This window comes from Fulmarus glacialis, unplaced genomic scaffold (assembly GCF_000690835.1).
Source record: "Fulmarus glacialis isolate BGI_N327 unplaced genomic scaffold, ASM69083v1 scaffold7966, whole genome shotgun sequence".
Lineage (NCBI taxonomy): Eukaryota > Metazoa > Chordata > Aves > Procellariiformes > Procellariidae > Fulmarus > Fulmarus glacialis.
This window is the reverse complement of record NW_009216189.1, coordinates 11,077-28,848: the sequence shown is the minus strand read 5'-3', so window position 1 is coordinate 28,848 and position 17,772 is coordinate 11,077. Positions and strand designations below refer to the sequence as shown.

The following is a 17,772-nucleotide window of genomic DNA, read 5'->3' as shown; positions in this document are numbered from 1 at the left end:
AACTGGCACTGTGTTGTGTCTCTGGCATGAGAGCTGGATGATCCAAAGCACCGGCTGCGAGGGAATTCAAGTAATCTGGGACCCTGGGGACCCTGGGTTTTTCTGCATGCCAATCCCACAGTAACATGGTGAGCTGCCTGGGGAGCAGTTGTCATCTCCTGCTTATGAACTCTTTCCAGATCCCTGCTGTCCTACCTCATCTCTCTGAGGTGCATCGCAGTATGTGGCATGTAGGGCTAGTAAGATCTGACATCCAGAGTTGCTGGTCCCACTCTGGACCTAACGTATGAAAATAGGGGAATGGGACTGTATTTGTAGAAATGAATGTGGCAATGCTACCCAAAATACGGTATGTGTAAAGAGTCTGCATTGCAGCTATAATTTTCTGCTTATTTCCGATTTAACCTGATTTTTGTTTACTAGTGAATCCTAACAAGAATATTTTTACAGTTACTTTATTTCATCATTTAAGCTGGAGAAAGGATTTAGTGTAGTTGACATAATTTAATTTGATGGCATGGGCCATAAACAGTGAAAAGAGGCAGTGGTGTGGGTTTGTTACTTTTCATGAAAATACCCAAAGGGTGAAAGCTGCTGAATTTTTTTTCGTCAATGTGCAGTTAATGATCAACACAGAGAATGCAAAAACGTCTTGGTAGAACATTTTTAAAGGAGTTAAAACAGAAGCATCTGGGAGCCAGACTTTTCTTGTGGAAACATGCCAACAACTGTATTGTGTTTCCTTTCACTGAAGTGAGCTATGCTGAAATGCCTTGTCTTCTGTCCCTTTTTTGAGTAAGTTCATTTCTGGAATCAGACTATAAATGTGAATACTTTAACCCTGCAGATTATTAAAGGATATTATGTGGTTTAAACAAGATGCTTTCTTTATGAATTTTATGTATGTAAATATTATGTCAAGTCACATTTGTCACAATTAGGGATATGTAGTTTTCAGAAATGGCTTTTAAATTTAAATCTTGCTGCTGATCAATGAGTATGGGAAACTTTACTTGACATTTACAGACTTTTTTTCTGTGTATCATATAAATTCAAGCCTGAGAAATATAACCCCTCTACATGGTCGTCAAATAACACTGTACTACAGAGTTATACAGTATAGATTAATTAATTGAATATTTGATTGCTAGATGTATTTACATAGAGAACTGTTTATATTTTCTATGTAGATTTTAATAGCCACCACATTTATTTTAGCAAAACATTTTAATAATAAGGTTTATAAAATGTCATGTTGAACACTTAAACTATTTACATAACTAAGAGCTATTATGGGTTGAGAGAACAAACAAATTTATTTTAGTTACAGTGAATTCACATAAATCTTTATTATGTTTACGTATAAGAATGTACTTATGTGCATGCCACACGTATTTAGGCAAGCAATCTCTGGCACAAATGCCTGTGAACCTACAACACAACCATGGAATCAACTTCAAAATCATTGTTTGTTTTGTCCCTTTGAGCTACTAATTTGCATTCTGTCCAATAATCGCAACTACTTTCCTGGGAGGGTGAGGGGGGACAGAGGAGGAAGCATTTTCTGTTAATCAGCTAAATAATTAGATGAGCGTGTAGAAACATTAAACCCCAGAAGCTTTCCTTTACATTGTTGAGGCCTGTTAAAAGCAGTATCTTAAAATATTTTATTCCTTCTTTAAATGTTTAAGTATGGATTTAGGTAAGATGCCTATTGCCTCAATTTTGTATGCCAAATTTGAGGCGTTAGGAACATTTTTAAAGTGGAGCCAAAATTGTGCTTTTGTTGGAAGCTAACATGAAACTTCACCTTCAGAGATGCTTCTGTTCAGGTGTGGAAGTTGTTATCTAATCTCTTGATCAAAAAAATATAGGTAACATTTAAAAAAGTGCCTAATCAAATGTAAGGAGTTTGTAAAGGGCTGGATTCTGAAGTCACTTATGAAATTTTCACCTTGTTTGATGGCCCATCAAGTAATTTTTTGTTTTCTCAGTTTAATATATTCTGACCAGTTCACTCAGCATATAGGATTAGACAATTCTAAGAGACTTGATTTCTGAAAACAAATCCCTGAAATAGTGACTTTAATTGTAAATACAAAGAGTCTGTGAATATAAAAACGGGAAAAGAATGAGTTTCTGGAAGTGGATCTCTGTAATTTCTTTTATTCTTCATTATAATTATTGTGTGCATATCCACGATTGAACTTGCTTGTGATGACCTTTATCTTTTCTCTTGAGAAGAATTACTATTATCAGGTCTTTCTTCATGAGGAAATAAAAAGGTCAGTGCAAAACCCATCCCTTATTTCTATGCAGTGCACATTGCACTTTGGCATATTTGTATTGAATTTTATTAATAATAATTAGATCATTTTGTCAAAGAAATTTTAGTATTCCAAAATTAGACATTCTAAATGGTCTTTCCTGGTATGTACTCCTGCTTTTCCTGCCTTTTTTTACCTCCTCTTCTCCCAAGCTTGCTATTGGTGTAACTAAGATTTTACATACTTCTATTTCTCCTAATCCTGTCAGACTAGCTATTTTTTTTTCCTCCTTTAACCTTAAATTGACAAACTGTTAATTCTTTTGCATTTGTGTTTGTCTAAGAAAAAAAAAGAGAATGTCGAGAATGTAAAGTTGTTGCTTTTTTTTTTTTTTTAATTAGAGATTTTAAATTATTTGTTGTTTGGAAGACTAGTGCTAGGAACTGCACAACTAAGTTGATTCAGCTGTCACTCAAAACATGACTGAAGATTGCTTATTTGCAAGGAGAGCCAGTTGTCCTAATGAATATACTCTGTTCTGTCGTTCAGGTGACTGAGCATGTTTTTCCTCCCATTGTGATACTTTGCTCTTAAAGCCTGAAGGGCCTTGTGAAGCCCTGGAAACAGCAACTTTCATACTAACAACCTCTGTGTTTGGTAAATGAAAAAAATTTGTGGGGTCTGAAGAGGATATAGTCTTTATACGAAATTGGTTGTGACTACAGAATGGCGCAAGGGCAGGGAAGCAAGGGTACTGGGACACTTGCTACTGGGGAAAGGAAAGAAAAAGAAAGAGGAAAGGTGCTAACATATATTCAGGTCTTAACAAGTAGGGAAGGTAAATAAAGCAAAACATGCTCCTATGTTTCCTGAAAATTTGGTAAAATTATGCTCAGTAGAGTGAGAAGATCCACTTTGCAACAGCTGTGGACAACCTTGCCAACAACACTCAATTTTCTGTCTTGTGTGAGAGTAACTGTTTTTCCTCCAAGGACAGAGATGTGTTCTTTGTTCACTTAGTCTTCATATTTTCTGCTCTAAAACGTCATAAAAAATACTTTCTGCTAGAAAAATATTTTGTTGCTTGTTTTTTCCAGTAAACTAGTGAGAAGTCATATAGTATTTTCCTGCTTTTAAAAACATGTTTTTTCAATCCATTGCCCTAGTATAGTTCATGTGGATGGGTATGTGTGCGATAATATAGGAGAAATGCAATGTCTTTTTCACAGATGTATTTAGATTTTTTTTCTCAAACAGTTCTCCAAACTTACTCATTTGTCTCTACTACTTCACTCTGTTATTATTCTTTATAGCAATAGTTACATGGTCCAAACAACGTTCTTTTGCACAAGACTAGAGAATTGCAGCCTTAAAGTGTGTTTTGTATTTATCCCTAGTGGGACTGGGATTTTTTTGGTTTATTTCACTCTTTAGTTTAGCAAATGTTGTAACTCCAAAATGCTTTTGTTAGGAAGGGAATGTTATATCTGCTTTTTGGTTTTGATTAAGCCAAACCATAACATATGCTTAGATTCTCTGGGTGGTGTCACAGGAAAGTTGTTTTAAGAGAGAATTTTTTTTTTTCTCCAGAAAATGGCTAAGTGACATTCCAGGGCTCCAATATCACTTCCTCTCCTTCTCACCTCCTTTTCCTGCAGCATTGATCCTGAGTTAATTTATAACAAAATCTACTAATCTTTTCTGTGAGGATGATGAGGTAACTTTTCCAAGGTTTCCTCAGTAGGAGGCAGTGCTTCACTTTTAGCTGAGATGGCTGGTTTGGTTATTCAGACTGCTTACACAATTGAGAGTAACGGTGGCGCACAGTAGCACCTTTTCAAGATACAAGGAGTGCAACTGAGGGGAAAAAAAGTGCAGGATTTCTCAAGGAATTCAGGAAACCTCACATCTGGAGACTTGGCAAGATCTAGACAAAACTGAGTCGTTTGAGCTAATCCTGTTCTATAAAGTCATTAGCTTCAGCTGTCTCATACGTGAACTATTAAAATGCAGAGACCCTTATAAACTGCTGCTGAATAGCTTAGTATGGAGTACCAAAAGAAGCCAAATGCTGTTTCCTAGAAACTTGATCTAACTTTCAGAGTTAGAGCAGGGTGCTAGACTAAGCAATTTCCACTGGTCCTTTCTATCCCAAAGTATTTCATGATTCTAGCTTTTTTTCACTTTGTGCAGCCAATGCTATTTATTTGAGGCCATTGGAAGGTCAGTACATTGTCAATAGTAATAACAGACTTCTGTTACTGTCTGCTGGTCGGACAGAGTGGTGCGTAAGTAAGTAAGTTTACTTACTCTAGAATTTAAATCATTGTTGGTTTCAAAGAGCTGATTAAAAGTTGCGCAGAAAATGTTAATTGGAGGTCCCATCCAGTTTAGCTGGTGGTATATTTGAATGAAACCTTTTGCCTCCATCTTGGAATCAGACTTGGATCACATGTGTTGGAAGGAATTGGGGCTAGGAGTTGGCATGGGTTGTCCTCAACTAAAACTAAAGAATTTCAGTGTGCATAATATTTTTCATTAAAATGTATTTTTATAGGTTCATAACCTGGAGATCTCTTTCTGTATTCTGTTGGAATACAATTCTGTATTGTCTGTTTCCCATTGTATTTCTGAGCACAGTGACCATTTATTTAGATGCAACTTCTGCTTCTGCTCATAGTTTGATGTCACCTTATCTGCCATCCCAGTGTTTAGCCTGTGTCTGGGTGACCCATTTCTATCTCCATTTCCTCTGCTTGTGTTGTGGAAATCGTTTTTTTTTACTCAAGCTTGTCATGCAGGAATATAACTTCTCTGTTTGTGCCGTTGGGTGGTAACTAGCTGACCCACAGAAGAAGGAATGAAATAACTTCTCTGAGCTGTTGGGTGGTAACTAGCTGATCCATAGAAGTAGGAATAAAGTAAGAATTGTCCTCTCTTCTTTCATGGTAGGAAATTCTTATGTTTATAATCTCTTCTCTAAAGAGTAGCCAGCTTGTTTCCCACTTCTGTCACTGTCCTGGAGGCATTTTCATCCTCAAACCATGCACCCTGGTACAGTCAGATGGAGCTTTAATAAAGCGATAGTCTGTCTCCCCCTCTCTGCCACTCCCCAGATCTCACACCATGGCTAGAGAATAGCACCTTCAGCAGCCTTTTCCAAGCGGTTTCATTTGTTTACAGAGTGCACCAGAGTGCTACTGGGAATGCAGGGTGAAATGTCAAGAAGTTGTGTGTAAATCTTCCAGTAATCTGTCATGTCCAGGAGGAACTGGGGCAAAGGGACAGATCTGTGGGAATATTGGAGGATTATCAAAGCTAGAGTTTTGCTACTTGGATTTGGAGATCTCTCCCTACAGAATGGGTGGATATGGAGTCTAAAAGAAGACACCAGAAAGGAAAATCCCTGCCATTATAAATACACACACCAAGGCAAATAAGCCTAAGATCAAGCAACACATGGAAGATTTCTGGGATATGAAGCTGCTTAGGCTAAAAACCCGTAAGATGGTCTAGCCCTCACTGCTAATGCTGGCAGAAGGTGTCAGTTTGGCCAAATTATAAAACCAATTTTGTTCTTAAATTTTTTGTGTTTATTGCTCCTTCTTTGGAATTCTTAAACGTTTCTCTAAACAAATAATCTTGTATGTAAAAAAAAAAAAAAAGCCAATTCTTGCTAATTTTTTAAAAAACTACATAGCTGGATTGATTTATGTTCCTTATTAGAGTAATAACTCATATGTTATGGGGTTAGGTCAATTCATAAAATTATTAATCTGGGAGAGAAAAGGTCTTGACTCTTTCCTTTTTGGTAAGCATTTATTCGTGTTTGAAAGTTCTTGTTTACGTTTGTGCAGAGTCATTATTTGGTAGCAAAAAAGCAGTGTGGAGGAGTAATACTCTTGGTGTTACCATGCCATTGTATGTTTTACTTTTTCTTGCACAAAGCACTATAGACCCATGACATTCAGTGTCAGCAGAGTTCTTCATGTACACACCTTTTTGTTTTGCATGCGTCTGTCATCCCCACTGAGTACAGTAGTAAAGACACTGTGACTTTTTTTTTTTAAATTGATTATTGAATAATACAAGTATTTTTGTGGGGGTCTGTCTTACAAAACCTGTTTGTATGCTTATAACCTTCTGACACCACAGTGAGATTTCAAATGAAGATATATTAATGTGCATTACAAGCGTGTGATTGCTCGTATCATTATGAAATAGATGAAAAATTAGTTCACTGCAGTAGTTTTTATCTGAACTGATCAAAACATCTTCCAATAATTTTTCTAACAATATGTGATTGGAATATCAACTTCACATGTTGTAGAGTTCCATGCTGCAGCCGAGAGGCATGTAAATACAAGCTGCTTATTTGCAAGAAGCTTCCAGATTTGCAATATGATTGCTATGGAAACCACACAATGAAAACCTTATAACCATCTGCGTGGTTTGGTAATTTTGCTGCATAGCTGAGCTGTTTTTGTTTACTGTTACTAAAGTGTTGAATAGAATATGTTAATCCACAAGCTGGGATTATCCAAGGTATAAACTAGTATTATGCAATGACAATGTGTCAGAGACTAGAAGACAGTAGAATACCAATTAATAATGGCATTAAATTAGAGTCTAATGGAAAAAGATGGTTAAGTAGTGTGTTAGTACAGGAAACTGCTAAGTTTATGCATATTTATCATGGAGATACCACATTCCATTGAAGGAATACACTGTTCAAGCCAAACTCTTACCCACTTTTTTTTTTTCCCCTCCTCCTTTAAGAAAAAGGAATTGGAAGAAAAAACCCAATGGATTCATGTAAAAAACTCAGTTAGTGTCGAATTCATTGTTCACTTTTCAAATTGTGGATGGTAGAATCATCTATGGTTGGGTGTTTATTTTTCTGTTTTTTCTTTAGACTGCAAATTAAATAAGTAAATTATTTTCAACAGCTTTCATGGACTAACTGAAAAAACCCTTAACAAATATAGTTAGTTCCTTGTTGCACTGTCACAAGAATTTTGTAGGTTGTTTGCCATTAGAGTCTCTGAGTACGAGCAGAGTATGGAATGTAACCTGTATCTCAAGGGTTCTTTGGATGTACAGCTCTGGAAGTGTTCACTGGTTTGATTAGTGTTGATGAGTCTCATTTTGACATAGCGAGGTGGAGAAGAATATTTTTTCACTGCAGTGGTAGTGATGATGTGAAGAAGAGAGACAGAGGAAACATTGTACCAGATAATTTTAAAGATCTGCATATCTCTTTTTACACAGTATCTTAATAATACAGAAGGACGTCTACTGCATATTTTATTTTTCATCTTTTGACTCTATTCTGTGTTGCAGCACAAACTTTAATATGTTGCATCTGACTACCGCCGTAATTCCTGGGGTAATTGAGGTGGTTGTGTTTAAAGGACATCTCCCACAGATAGTTATTGCTTCAGGACATAATACCAGAAAACACTAGTAAGAATCATAGGTTCTTTTTTACCACCCTAAGCCAAGCCTATTACATCTGCTCCACTGTGAGCATGGTTGCATTAGCAAGTAGCATGGACCATTTGCAACAGATTCATAAAGCACAAGTTTGTGCCGAGGACCTGATGTTTGCGCTGTGCATGTTTCAGAAGAGGTTTCCTATGGAGTCACTTCAGTCTGGTTCCATGGACTGAATGCTTGTTAACAGCTGGACCATGTTCAGTGTGCTTCTGGAGTGCCTCTTCCAGTCTAATTGCACCTGAAAGTTTGTCCTCTCTCTGACAACTCTGTAGTGTAAAACAAAGTGGGATAAGCGGGGATGGTTGGGATCCAGATCAGTACGCTAATATGGACAGCCTTTGTTTGAATTTGGGACCTTTTCAGTATTGAAAGAGCCTTGGTTCAGACATTTTCTCATCTTCAGGTATGGATCTGGTGAACTCTTGTTTCTAGGAAATATGTTTTTCAAGAAGGGGAAATGCATATGTTCTAAATTTTTCCATGAAACCACAATGCAATCTACATGTATTCAGTTGTACCTTATGAAAAAATCTCTTCAAACCTCCTCTGCTGTTTTACTTCAGTTGAAATACTCTCTACTGAAGTCAGTCCTCAGTTTAAGCTAGTCTGATGACCATGACAGCGATAAGAGTTAAAATCCACAGTACATTCAACATATCAATTGATGTAGGTCCAAATACTCAGTAACATGTAGTATCAACATTTAATTAATCAATGTATAGTACTCTGTGTGTTGGATGAAACTGGGTTATTCTGGGAAAAGGGAGCAATCCTAGAAAGTGTGACTGGTAATGGGATAATACTACCTGTGAGTTGTGTAATAGTGGTAGGGAAGCCACAGAATGACAGTGCCTCCTAGTGCTCCGGACAGCACATAGGGATGTATTTTTGCCATTTATGCTCCAATTGTGAGTGCTTAAAATAAACAAATGAGTGTACTTGGAAATGTGCAACAGGTTTTATGCCAAGGGGGGGAACACATTTGAATGCAGTAAATAGTTTGGAGTGTTTTGTGTTGTACTGCAGCTTCAGATTTTCCCCGTTCTATTGTTTTTTTTCCTTGGCTCAAATAATAGTTTATATTCATCTCAACCAGATTTTTAGCTAGTCAGGAGTCAGGCAGCAAAAAACTCTTGCTGGCTTAGTAGGGCAGAAGTTCAAAGCTCTTTGTGGAGTGAATCTCATGATGTAATTGTAATATTTGTAGGACTGCGTATATAGGTTAGCAGCAATTATGCATACTCATTTCAACAGGTCTACTCTTGTGCTTTAAATATCTGCTTTAACGTTTGCAGGAACAGTCTTGTGGATAGATTAAATTTTTACAAGGCTAAAAATCCTTTGAACTGTTGATATAAAATTCACTCTTTGTCGAAGTAGATAGGCAATTACATAAAAGTTGCACAATAAGGAACATTTTAAAAGCTCTGAGTTCTGTATCTGTTGTCTGTCATTAATAAAATATCAGAATTAGTTGCTGAAATGTGTGCCTTAAAAAGAAACATGAATATCTGTGTAAGATGTGATGAGTAGCAAAGCCAAATAGTTTAAATGTATTAAAAGTCCAGTTCTTGTTTGAGAAGTGGGTTTATCAATATGCTGTTTCCTCGTTCAGTACAGCAGCTTTGTCAGTTTTGGTATACTGTAAAAGTCAAGATAAATCTGTTTCTACTTCCTTATGAACCTGAAGAAAGAATACAGCTAAAAACCCTCATAGTTTGTTCCCTTTTTTGCCTCATCAACAGAATTGTTGACTGTGAAATGTGAGGAGCAGATCTTATGTCCCTGTCCTGAATGGAGTGTGGATTTACTTAAGTGAGGGCATGGGCATGAGAGAGTTCCCTGTCTGTGCCGGACAAGGAGCATGGAGCACATCTTTCGAAATTGTCTGTGGGGATTTCAGTTTTCCAAGCCTGCTAGCCAGAAAACATGCTTCAGAGCTGATCACTGGCAGGCTTTCTCTTTTCTTGTCTCCCAAACTTGCACTAAGTTATTTGATACAGTCTGGCTTGCTTAAAACCATGGTCAGGCGCAGTAGGCAGGAGCAGTGAATGCATGGCATCTGTCGTGGCTGTGTTCCCATCGTGCAGGTGTCCAGCTAGTGTGTCTGTCTGACAGTGTTGAAAGTAAGATGTCCTCTGCCTTTTATGCATACTTCTCCTAAGAACTTCTGAATTTTTGCATGGGCTGGGGATACTTTTTCAATCCTCGGTTTCCTTTTCTTTATCCTGGCAAGAAATGTACGTAGCAGAATACGACCCTCATTGTAATTGTCTCGGAATGACTGAAAAACAGCAGAACTGCAGCTCTATGTTACCGCATTCAGAGCAGAGTGAAAAGGGAAACAGATGTTCACAATTGAGATTTTGAAAGAAAGCTCTTGGAGTGTTTGGATGGGTGGGGAAAACCACAGAAATAACAACGTTCCAACTTCTGTACAAATGCAAAATAGTAAACAGGGCTTATGATTTGGAAATGTAGAGTGTGGCTTTCAGACTGATGTGGGCTGTAATTCCTGTCAGCTGAGGTGTCCCTTCAGAGTTTCATTTGCAGTTATGTGTTTTGCAGAAGAACATGTTCCTTCAAGGGCTGAAGTGCCAAGAAAACTGAGCCAGGAGAAAGTTACCACTGTTTCAGGTAATTAAAATCTTTCCTCCTGATTTTGTTTATGCACTTTCTATTTACCTTTATTTTTTTGTCTCTTCCCTTTGCTGTTTTAAAATAATGTTTTTTATAGCTCTGTAAAGCTGTCTTTTTCACCCGGGTATTTGATGGCAGCAAAACTGCTTAGCACCACTTAGGATGCATGAAAACCACTTGAGAAGGATTTATAAAGTAAGCCAATTTATACAAGGTATTCCTTCCTGAATTACTTTGTAATGACTCAATTAGCTTTCATTTCTGCACAAAGGAGATTTAGTTGCATAAATTAGCTTATCATCATTGAGGAAGTGTCACTGCTAAAGGACAGTTTATAGATACAACATGCAGTTGCTGTCAAACCTATAAGAATGTAATATAGACATCTGTGTATACTTTGTGCTTGAGGAGAACAGACTTCTGCCATTCAGAGACTAACAGGGGACAACAAGTTGCCCAAGGGACTGGCAATGTAGACGTCTCTGAAAAGGTCAACTTGACACAGGCTCTGACAATCGACCCAAAGCTCTGTCTTCTTTGATAAAAATCAGATAAACTTAAGACCACTAATTGATCTGCAGCCTGTTTAAATGTTGGCCATGCATATCTTCATTGCATATGATTACCACAGAAAGCAAATGAATTGGGTAAGAAATGCCAGAGTCCAGTGACAGCAACATAAAAATTGGAAAAGGACACAAATGCCCAGAAAGGCTGTGAAGGATATTCTCTGAGCTTTAGCTTGGCAAACTGCCCTTGTGCTAATTATCTCTGGGACTGGAAAAATAACTGCATACACCACGTAAAGTCACATGGCCAGACAACTTTTCTTGACAGAAAGGTATTTCCAGTTATGCTTAAAAACAAGATATATATGTGCTTCAAGGGCATAGACCTTTAGATAAACTATTGGTGATTTGACACTGCAAGTAGAGAAGACTTGCTTCTTATCAGACCTTACACCTTTTTGAGATCTGCTGCATTGTAACTGTGACCTGCACTGACATGCAATCTGGCTCTCCTTCCCCGGTTGCACATAATACACATAATTCTTTCAGGGCTGTCAAGGAAAGGGTGGGCAAGAAGAGTTCCTTTAGGAAGTAGCTCTGCAGTGCTCTTCCTGTTGCAACATGTGGAGAGGAAACAGAGGCCTGATTTCCTGACCCATACAGGAAAGCAGGAACAGGTTGCTGTGAGGAGTTTTGGGTTGCTTTTCTTGGAAGGGAAACAAGAGCCAAGTCATCAGATGCTGTTAGCATTGTGCTCTGCTAAAAACATGTGTAAAACAACATGACTCATTACAGCCTTAATATTTAGTACTCATTTAGACATTACCGTAATTATAAGAGTGTGTTGTCATAATGGAGTGTGGGGTCAATCCAATTATAAAGTTGCCAACAGCATTTTTTTGTTCCACTAATGTATCTTCTTGAAGTTCTAAATGGTCATACTTTTAAGAAATTAAAACCTTAACACCTTCATTTCTGAAAAGTTTCAACTGCTATGCCGTATCAGTTTTAACTAGTATTTATCTAATGTCCTTGAAAATACCATAACAGTTCTCCCCAGATACCAGATGCATTTCAAGCAGTAATTTTCTGATCTGGTCTGATCTTACTTAGTTAACTATTTAACACTGGAAACTTGTTTGACTTTTAGGGCTGAGTTGACATGAGTATTTCTTATAGGCATCACATCATAAATATCTAACCTGACTCAAGAATATTTCATGATTTTCCACACAAACAGCGCATACATTCTTAAATTTAATTTATTGCGTAGCTTTATTAAACCTGAATTTCATAGAAAATACTCTGCAAATTGTCTTTGACCTCAGCCTGATAAGTGCAAAAAACCTTTTTTTCCTACTCTTTTCTTACCCTAACTTATCTCTATTTCAATTAACGTGCAGACTTTAGTTCTTTTTATTCCTTCAGTCTTGATGCTGACTGTTGCTGCTGGATAGCTTTACATTAATTGCTAGTAACCTAATTATTTAAAAATACCAAAGCGTTGGAAGAGTTTCAGTTATATAATATGGCTTGCTGGGTCTTTTTTGCTACCACTATCTACTCATTATAATTTCCACAATCACTGTTTCAGTAAGTGTCATGTTCTGTGCTGTCTCAGTGTAAATACCTTGATTTTAGAGTAACTAAGGAATGCTAGGAGAAGGGAAGTGAGAAAGATTATACTGAACAGATTGGGCTAGGTTAGAGGTTGAGTCCAAATAAATATACTACAATTATTTTATCCTTATTTCATAATTTTTCTGACATGTGAGAAAAAGGGCAAGTAAGTAAGTAACTAATTCTTTGCAGTTTAGGACATCATCAGAACAAACAAGTAACTATGTTCTTTAACAGGGTATGTCTCATCTGGGCATTGAGACTCAACACTGAGAGTCTAAATCACTTGTGTAAGACAGAGTCATTCTGGTAGCATTAATTTTGAACTTGACCTGTCTCTCCTGCAGTATGGTAAATATTGAGCACATCATCACCAAAAGGGGATACAGTTCACCTCTTTCAAATACTGTTAAGTAGCCCAGACTAGTAATCTTCAAATCTGATGCTCTAAACTTTTGAAGAATCTGATTAAGAGTCAAGGAATAGGAATCAGAATGGCAAGCTGTTTAATATAGTGGGCAGTGGGCCACGGTGGTGAAAGGAAAAAACATACATGTGTGTTCCTTCATTCCACAAGCAATGTGTAAGCAGATAATATAACTACTAGCTCTAAGTCACTATCATAATAGGGCTTGCTAACTTAGGTGCCATCAATGTTAAAATGGAAGATAGGTGGAAATCAGGTGCAGTCACATTTATTCTAATGTTTTAAGTAGTGCATTTCCATACTTGGGCTGTAATTCCTGTTTTTGTTTTGGTCAGTTTAACGTTCTATCAGGTTTGTGCTCAGAAATAGCAAGTGCTAAAATTGTCACAAGGTAGGGGGCAGGAATGGTGCAGCCTGCAGTTAGATTGGCTTAGGCTGCAATGGGACAGCACGCTTAAATCCCTTTGAAATATGTATTCTTAATCTGTTTTTCCAGGTTTTGTTTTCTTCTGTCTATTGAGGCTGTTAGAATATTCTTATACTTTTTTCCCGTTGAGTAATCTCCATGGGCATTCTTAAGTTTTAAACAGTCTACAATATTTGAAGTGCATGCCTGAGTGATATACTTGTCAATTTTTTTTTTTTTTTACTTGAACTGTTCACCTTTCTTTCTTCAAGCATGTATCGTCAGGTGCCAGTATTTTTCAGTGAAATAAGCAGTCTGAGCCTACTGTCAGGAAGGCTGGCAGACATTGTTGTTTGATCTGTCAAATAAACTCTGAAGTGTTTTCATCAGTATATTGGACAAAAATATCTGTTGTTCCTATTACTGTTACTGGAAAAACAGAGATGGCAGAAGAAAACCGTGAGGAATTCTTTATGGAAGAGTTTTGGAAACTGTTGGATAGTTGTTCATCCAGATAGCTGTCCTGGAATGAAAGAAGTATTTCCTGGAGAAACAACCTATCCAAAATCCTGCTCAGCCATTTCTTGTGATTGGTAATACTAAAAGCAGTGGGTAGGTAAAACCAAACTGCTTTCTACCCTCTGCTACAGGTTTAAATTTTTTTTTTTTATCGTGTCTTACTCATATTTATGGCCTAAGTGACCATGCCTTCGAAATATGGCAGACTTTAGTTTAGCAATTATGTCATCATAATATTTTTTAAGGCACACAACATTTCACAGTGTATAAGAAAGAGTATAATTGTGACAGAATAATGCCAGCAAATCAATACCTTTTGAATTTTAACTTCAGTGGGCACATAGGTTCTTGATGCTAAATCCACCAGCGGTTTTCAGGTATTACATCTGTTTAAGAAGCTCCACATAAGTTCCTTACCATATAAATACCAAAACCAGGTCTCCTGGCAATCAAATGAAATTTGGCAGGGTCCTCTCCAACTGAAAGAGAAGCTGAAGTAAGAAAGAATGGGCTTGTGTTTTGCAGAGGTTTTTGCAGCTTTTTTTTGTTCTACCTCTGTGTTTGTGAAGCACTATGAATCATTTTATGAAGCATTCTGCCCTTTAGATGTATAGATTCTGAAGTTAAATTTACAATTGGCTTTTATGTGTGTGTAGTTGCACTTACAGAATTTGGAGAAACTTGTGCTGGTGGGTATGAGACGGGATTTCAGATTGCAAATTAACACTTGTTGGAAGACCAGTGAGTTGTTCACAAACTTACACTAGCACTTTCTCTCCCTATTTTTCACTTCCGTGCTCCTGATATACTGGTATATGTTTTTCTGAGAAATGTTGCTTTCTGATTTAAACAACTCTGTCTTATGTTGAATTCACAAATGAGGGCACAGAGCCATGGTTAGTCTTTGGGCAACATCTTCAGTGTTGCGGTAAGCTTATTTTAAAATGCATCTTTTCCAGTGTTGCTGTGTTATTAGTTGAGTTGCTTTCCCAACTTAATGCTTAATTAATGCTCATGATGAACATTAGAGAGAGAGGTGTCTCACCTGCTGTGGGATCTCTTCTGTTGCTGATGTTCCCCATGTAACTCCCATTAGTGATGAAGGTCAGTGTGAGAAGTCATGATTAATTTTAGTGCAATTCTGAAGAAGTAAAAGTCCTGATTAATATATTAAACCAAATCAGTAAGACAACTGCTGAAAAATTTGAAAGGTGGGATATACCGAAATAGCTCTTTTAGTTTTTTCTCATGTGGGCTTACATTATCTTCTGCGACATAGAGCTGGGAACTGTGATCAGTGCAGGATCAAAAGACTGAGGAGAGATTCTGATTTAATATTCATCACAGATTAATTTGGTGCTAACCTGTGTTACTGTTTATAATTGTCTAATGCTAAATTGGTGAATGATGAGCTGACAAATAAGAAGGGCCAAAATTTGGAGGTGCAACATTTCAAACTGATTCCGCCTTCCTCTTGAAATTATTCTGTCTATGCATTTTACAATAACCAAATCTTTTATTTCTGAATGGTTGGGAGTTCTTATATATGTATATATTGCTGCTTTTGGTGTAATGTCAGAAGAATTTGTGCACTGGTAGTCAGAACGCCCCCTAGTGCTATATAGCAAAGTGGGAGCTGCTAATCACCAGTTTATGGAAAATTAAATGGTGCCTAACTTGCACAGCAGCTTTAAATTCAAGGTTGTGAATATTTAGCCATATGACAGTATTGCCATCAAAACAAGATAGCACAGAACACAGGCTGAAGTGGATAAATAGAAAACAAGCTCTTATTGCTCATACAAACAGTATTAAAATTAAAATCTAAGTATTTGTCAAAACAGGGAAAAACAAGTTGAATACTGCTATATTTTTTTTATATATCGTGACACTTTCTCTCGCTTGATACTTGATATTTTAGCAGGATTTTTTCAGTAATAAAGTGAACCAATCATGATTAAATTGTAAACTATAAATAATGGTGTGGAGTGCTAACGACATGCAAATGTAACTGGTGTATGTTGGAATAACCAGCAAGCCTGCTGTTCAAGGATCATATAACAAAACTAAGATGACAGCCTTGATCCAGCCAGTTCAGTGATATTTATGTTATCAGAATTAGAAGATAGCTTTCCAGTGATGTAAATTATTAGTACATATACATTCTGTCTGGTTAGCATATACATAATGTAACTGGTCATCTTAGTGGTATTGCTTACATTCTTTTTGCATTAACTCATCACACTCCATTCTCATGGAATTAAAAACAGGAAATAGTTTGCAGTGTAACAGAAGCACCCAGTGTATTTAACCGTGTGTAAGCGCTGTGTTTCAATAGATGTACTCTGTATTGTAAGTGTATGACAAAGCATTTATTACTGTGTTATTGCCGTATTACAGAGCAAAGAGTGCTAAATAATCAATCAGTTAATGGTCTGTATGGCAGCTTGAACACAGCACATCCATTGTGCTTACGCTGTTAGAAGGATGAGTTTATGACTGTAGTGTAGTTGCATGTTTAGCCAGAGCTTAATGTCCTAAACTGGAGCTGACACAAATATTTTTAAAATGCAGCTTCAGCAATGGTTTCCAAGTTCTCCAATATTTCAGAAGGAACAATCAAGGATTATCTCAAAGGTTCTCAGAGAAGTTATTTAGTTTTGTTGGAACAGGAGAAGGAGGGGGAGCGTATCACAAAATACTTACTTTGGCTTCCTTTCATAGATTATTATTAATTATATTCTAGCAATTTTATCAGTTTCAAGTTGAGATACAAATATAGCTTGCTGGAAATACATTAATAGAGGAAAACTAGCTGCTTTAAGTTGCAGCTGGAAAACGCTTTGAAAACCTGTAGCTACATGTCTTGAAGTGATACAACTTGCCAGTGAAGGGCTCGCACATTAAACTTGTTTCCCACTTGCTTTTGTGGAATGAAGGAGCTGTTTCTAAAAAGAGGAGTAAGAACTGCGCGCTAATAAATTGCTTTGTAGTATCTGGAGATTTAAAGAGTAACTTTAGTCCCTCAATCTTTATCCTTTTGTAATTCGATGCTGTTTTCTTTGCAGATGGCAAAAATACTGATTATGCCAATTTCTATCAAGGTTTGTGGGACTGCACAGGAGATGTACCTGATGAGTTGACATTTAAACGTGGTGATGTTATCTACATTCTCAGCAAGGTACGGCGTGCTACTAGGGCTACATAGTTGTAAAAAGAGAGCCATGGCAGAAGGGCACATTCCCACAGTTCTATGGGGGGAAATTGGCACTCCCTTTCAGATCCTTTGTTTGCAATCAGATATTCACTGCAATTAATTATTTTGTCAAATGAATTATAATCACATTTAAAACATAGCCATGTAACAGGAATTAACTTAAAAGCATGTTTATTTACTTGTTAAATCTTGGCTACCATTTGTTAACTGATTTAATGGGAGACAATGTGCTTTCTGCTTGTAAAAGTTAACCTTGTAGAATTTTAAATTATCTTGTATGTTATGTTTTTTGTTTCCTGTTTTATATTCCTGACTGTGCTGATTCTGACTTTTTGGGCATCTTGCTACAGATGATGGTTTGTTTTTTTGAACTATGCTTTCATCTTTGTTATGTATATTGTAATTGTTCTGACAGCTCAGATTCCAAATTTGTTTGCTCTGACAGATTTGGGCAATTTTTAATTTACTGCTTTCCTGTTTGCAAAGCAAATGAGAAATATAATTCCTCTCATCTAAAGTGATAATAAGCAGTATAAGCATGAAATTTTATTCTACTTCAATGTTGGTTAATTTTCTTATTTTTCCTTAACCCCCCCAACAAAAACAAAACCTCTCCTAAAATATATATCTCATGGTCCATTGAAGTCTACTTCTGAGCAATTCATCAA

The 17,772-nt window shown here is 36.9% G+C and overlaps 1 protein-coding gene across 1 annotated transcript in view; it reads left to right on the top strand.

Annotated features, from left to right (window-relative positions):
• The window catches only part of SKAP2 (src kinase associated phosphoprotein 2), a 110,352-nt gene that overhangs the window by 83,629 nt on the left and 8,951 nt on the right, over positions 1 to 17,772 (top strand). The window contains exons 9-10 of the mRNA XM_009579211.1: positions 10,335 to 10,403; positions 16,956 to 17,068. Coding sequence (XP_009577506.1) covers positions 10,335 to 10,403; positions 16,956 to 17,068 — 182 coding nt within the window. The remainder of the gene's footprint in view (positions 1 to 10,334; positions 10,404 to 16,955; positions 17,069 to 17,772) is intronic.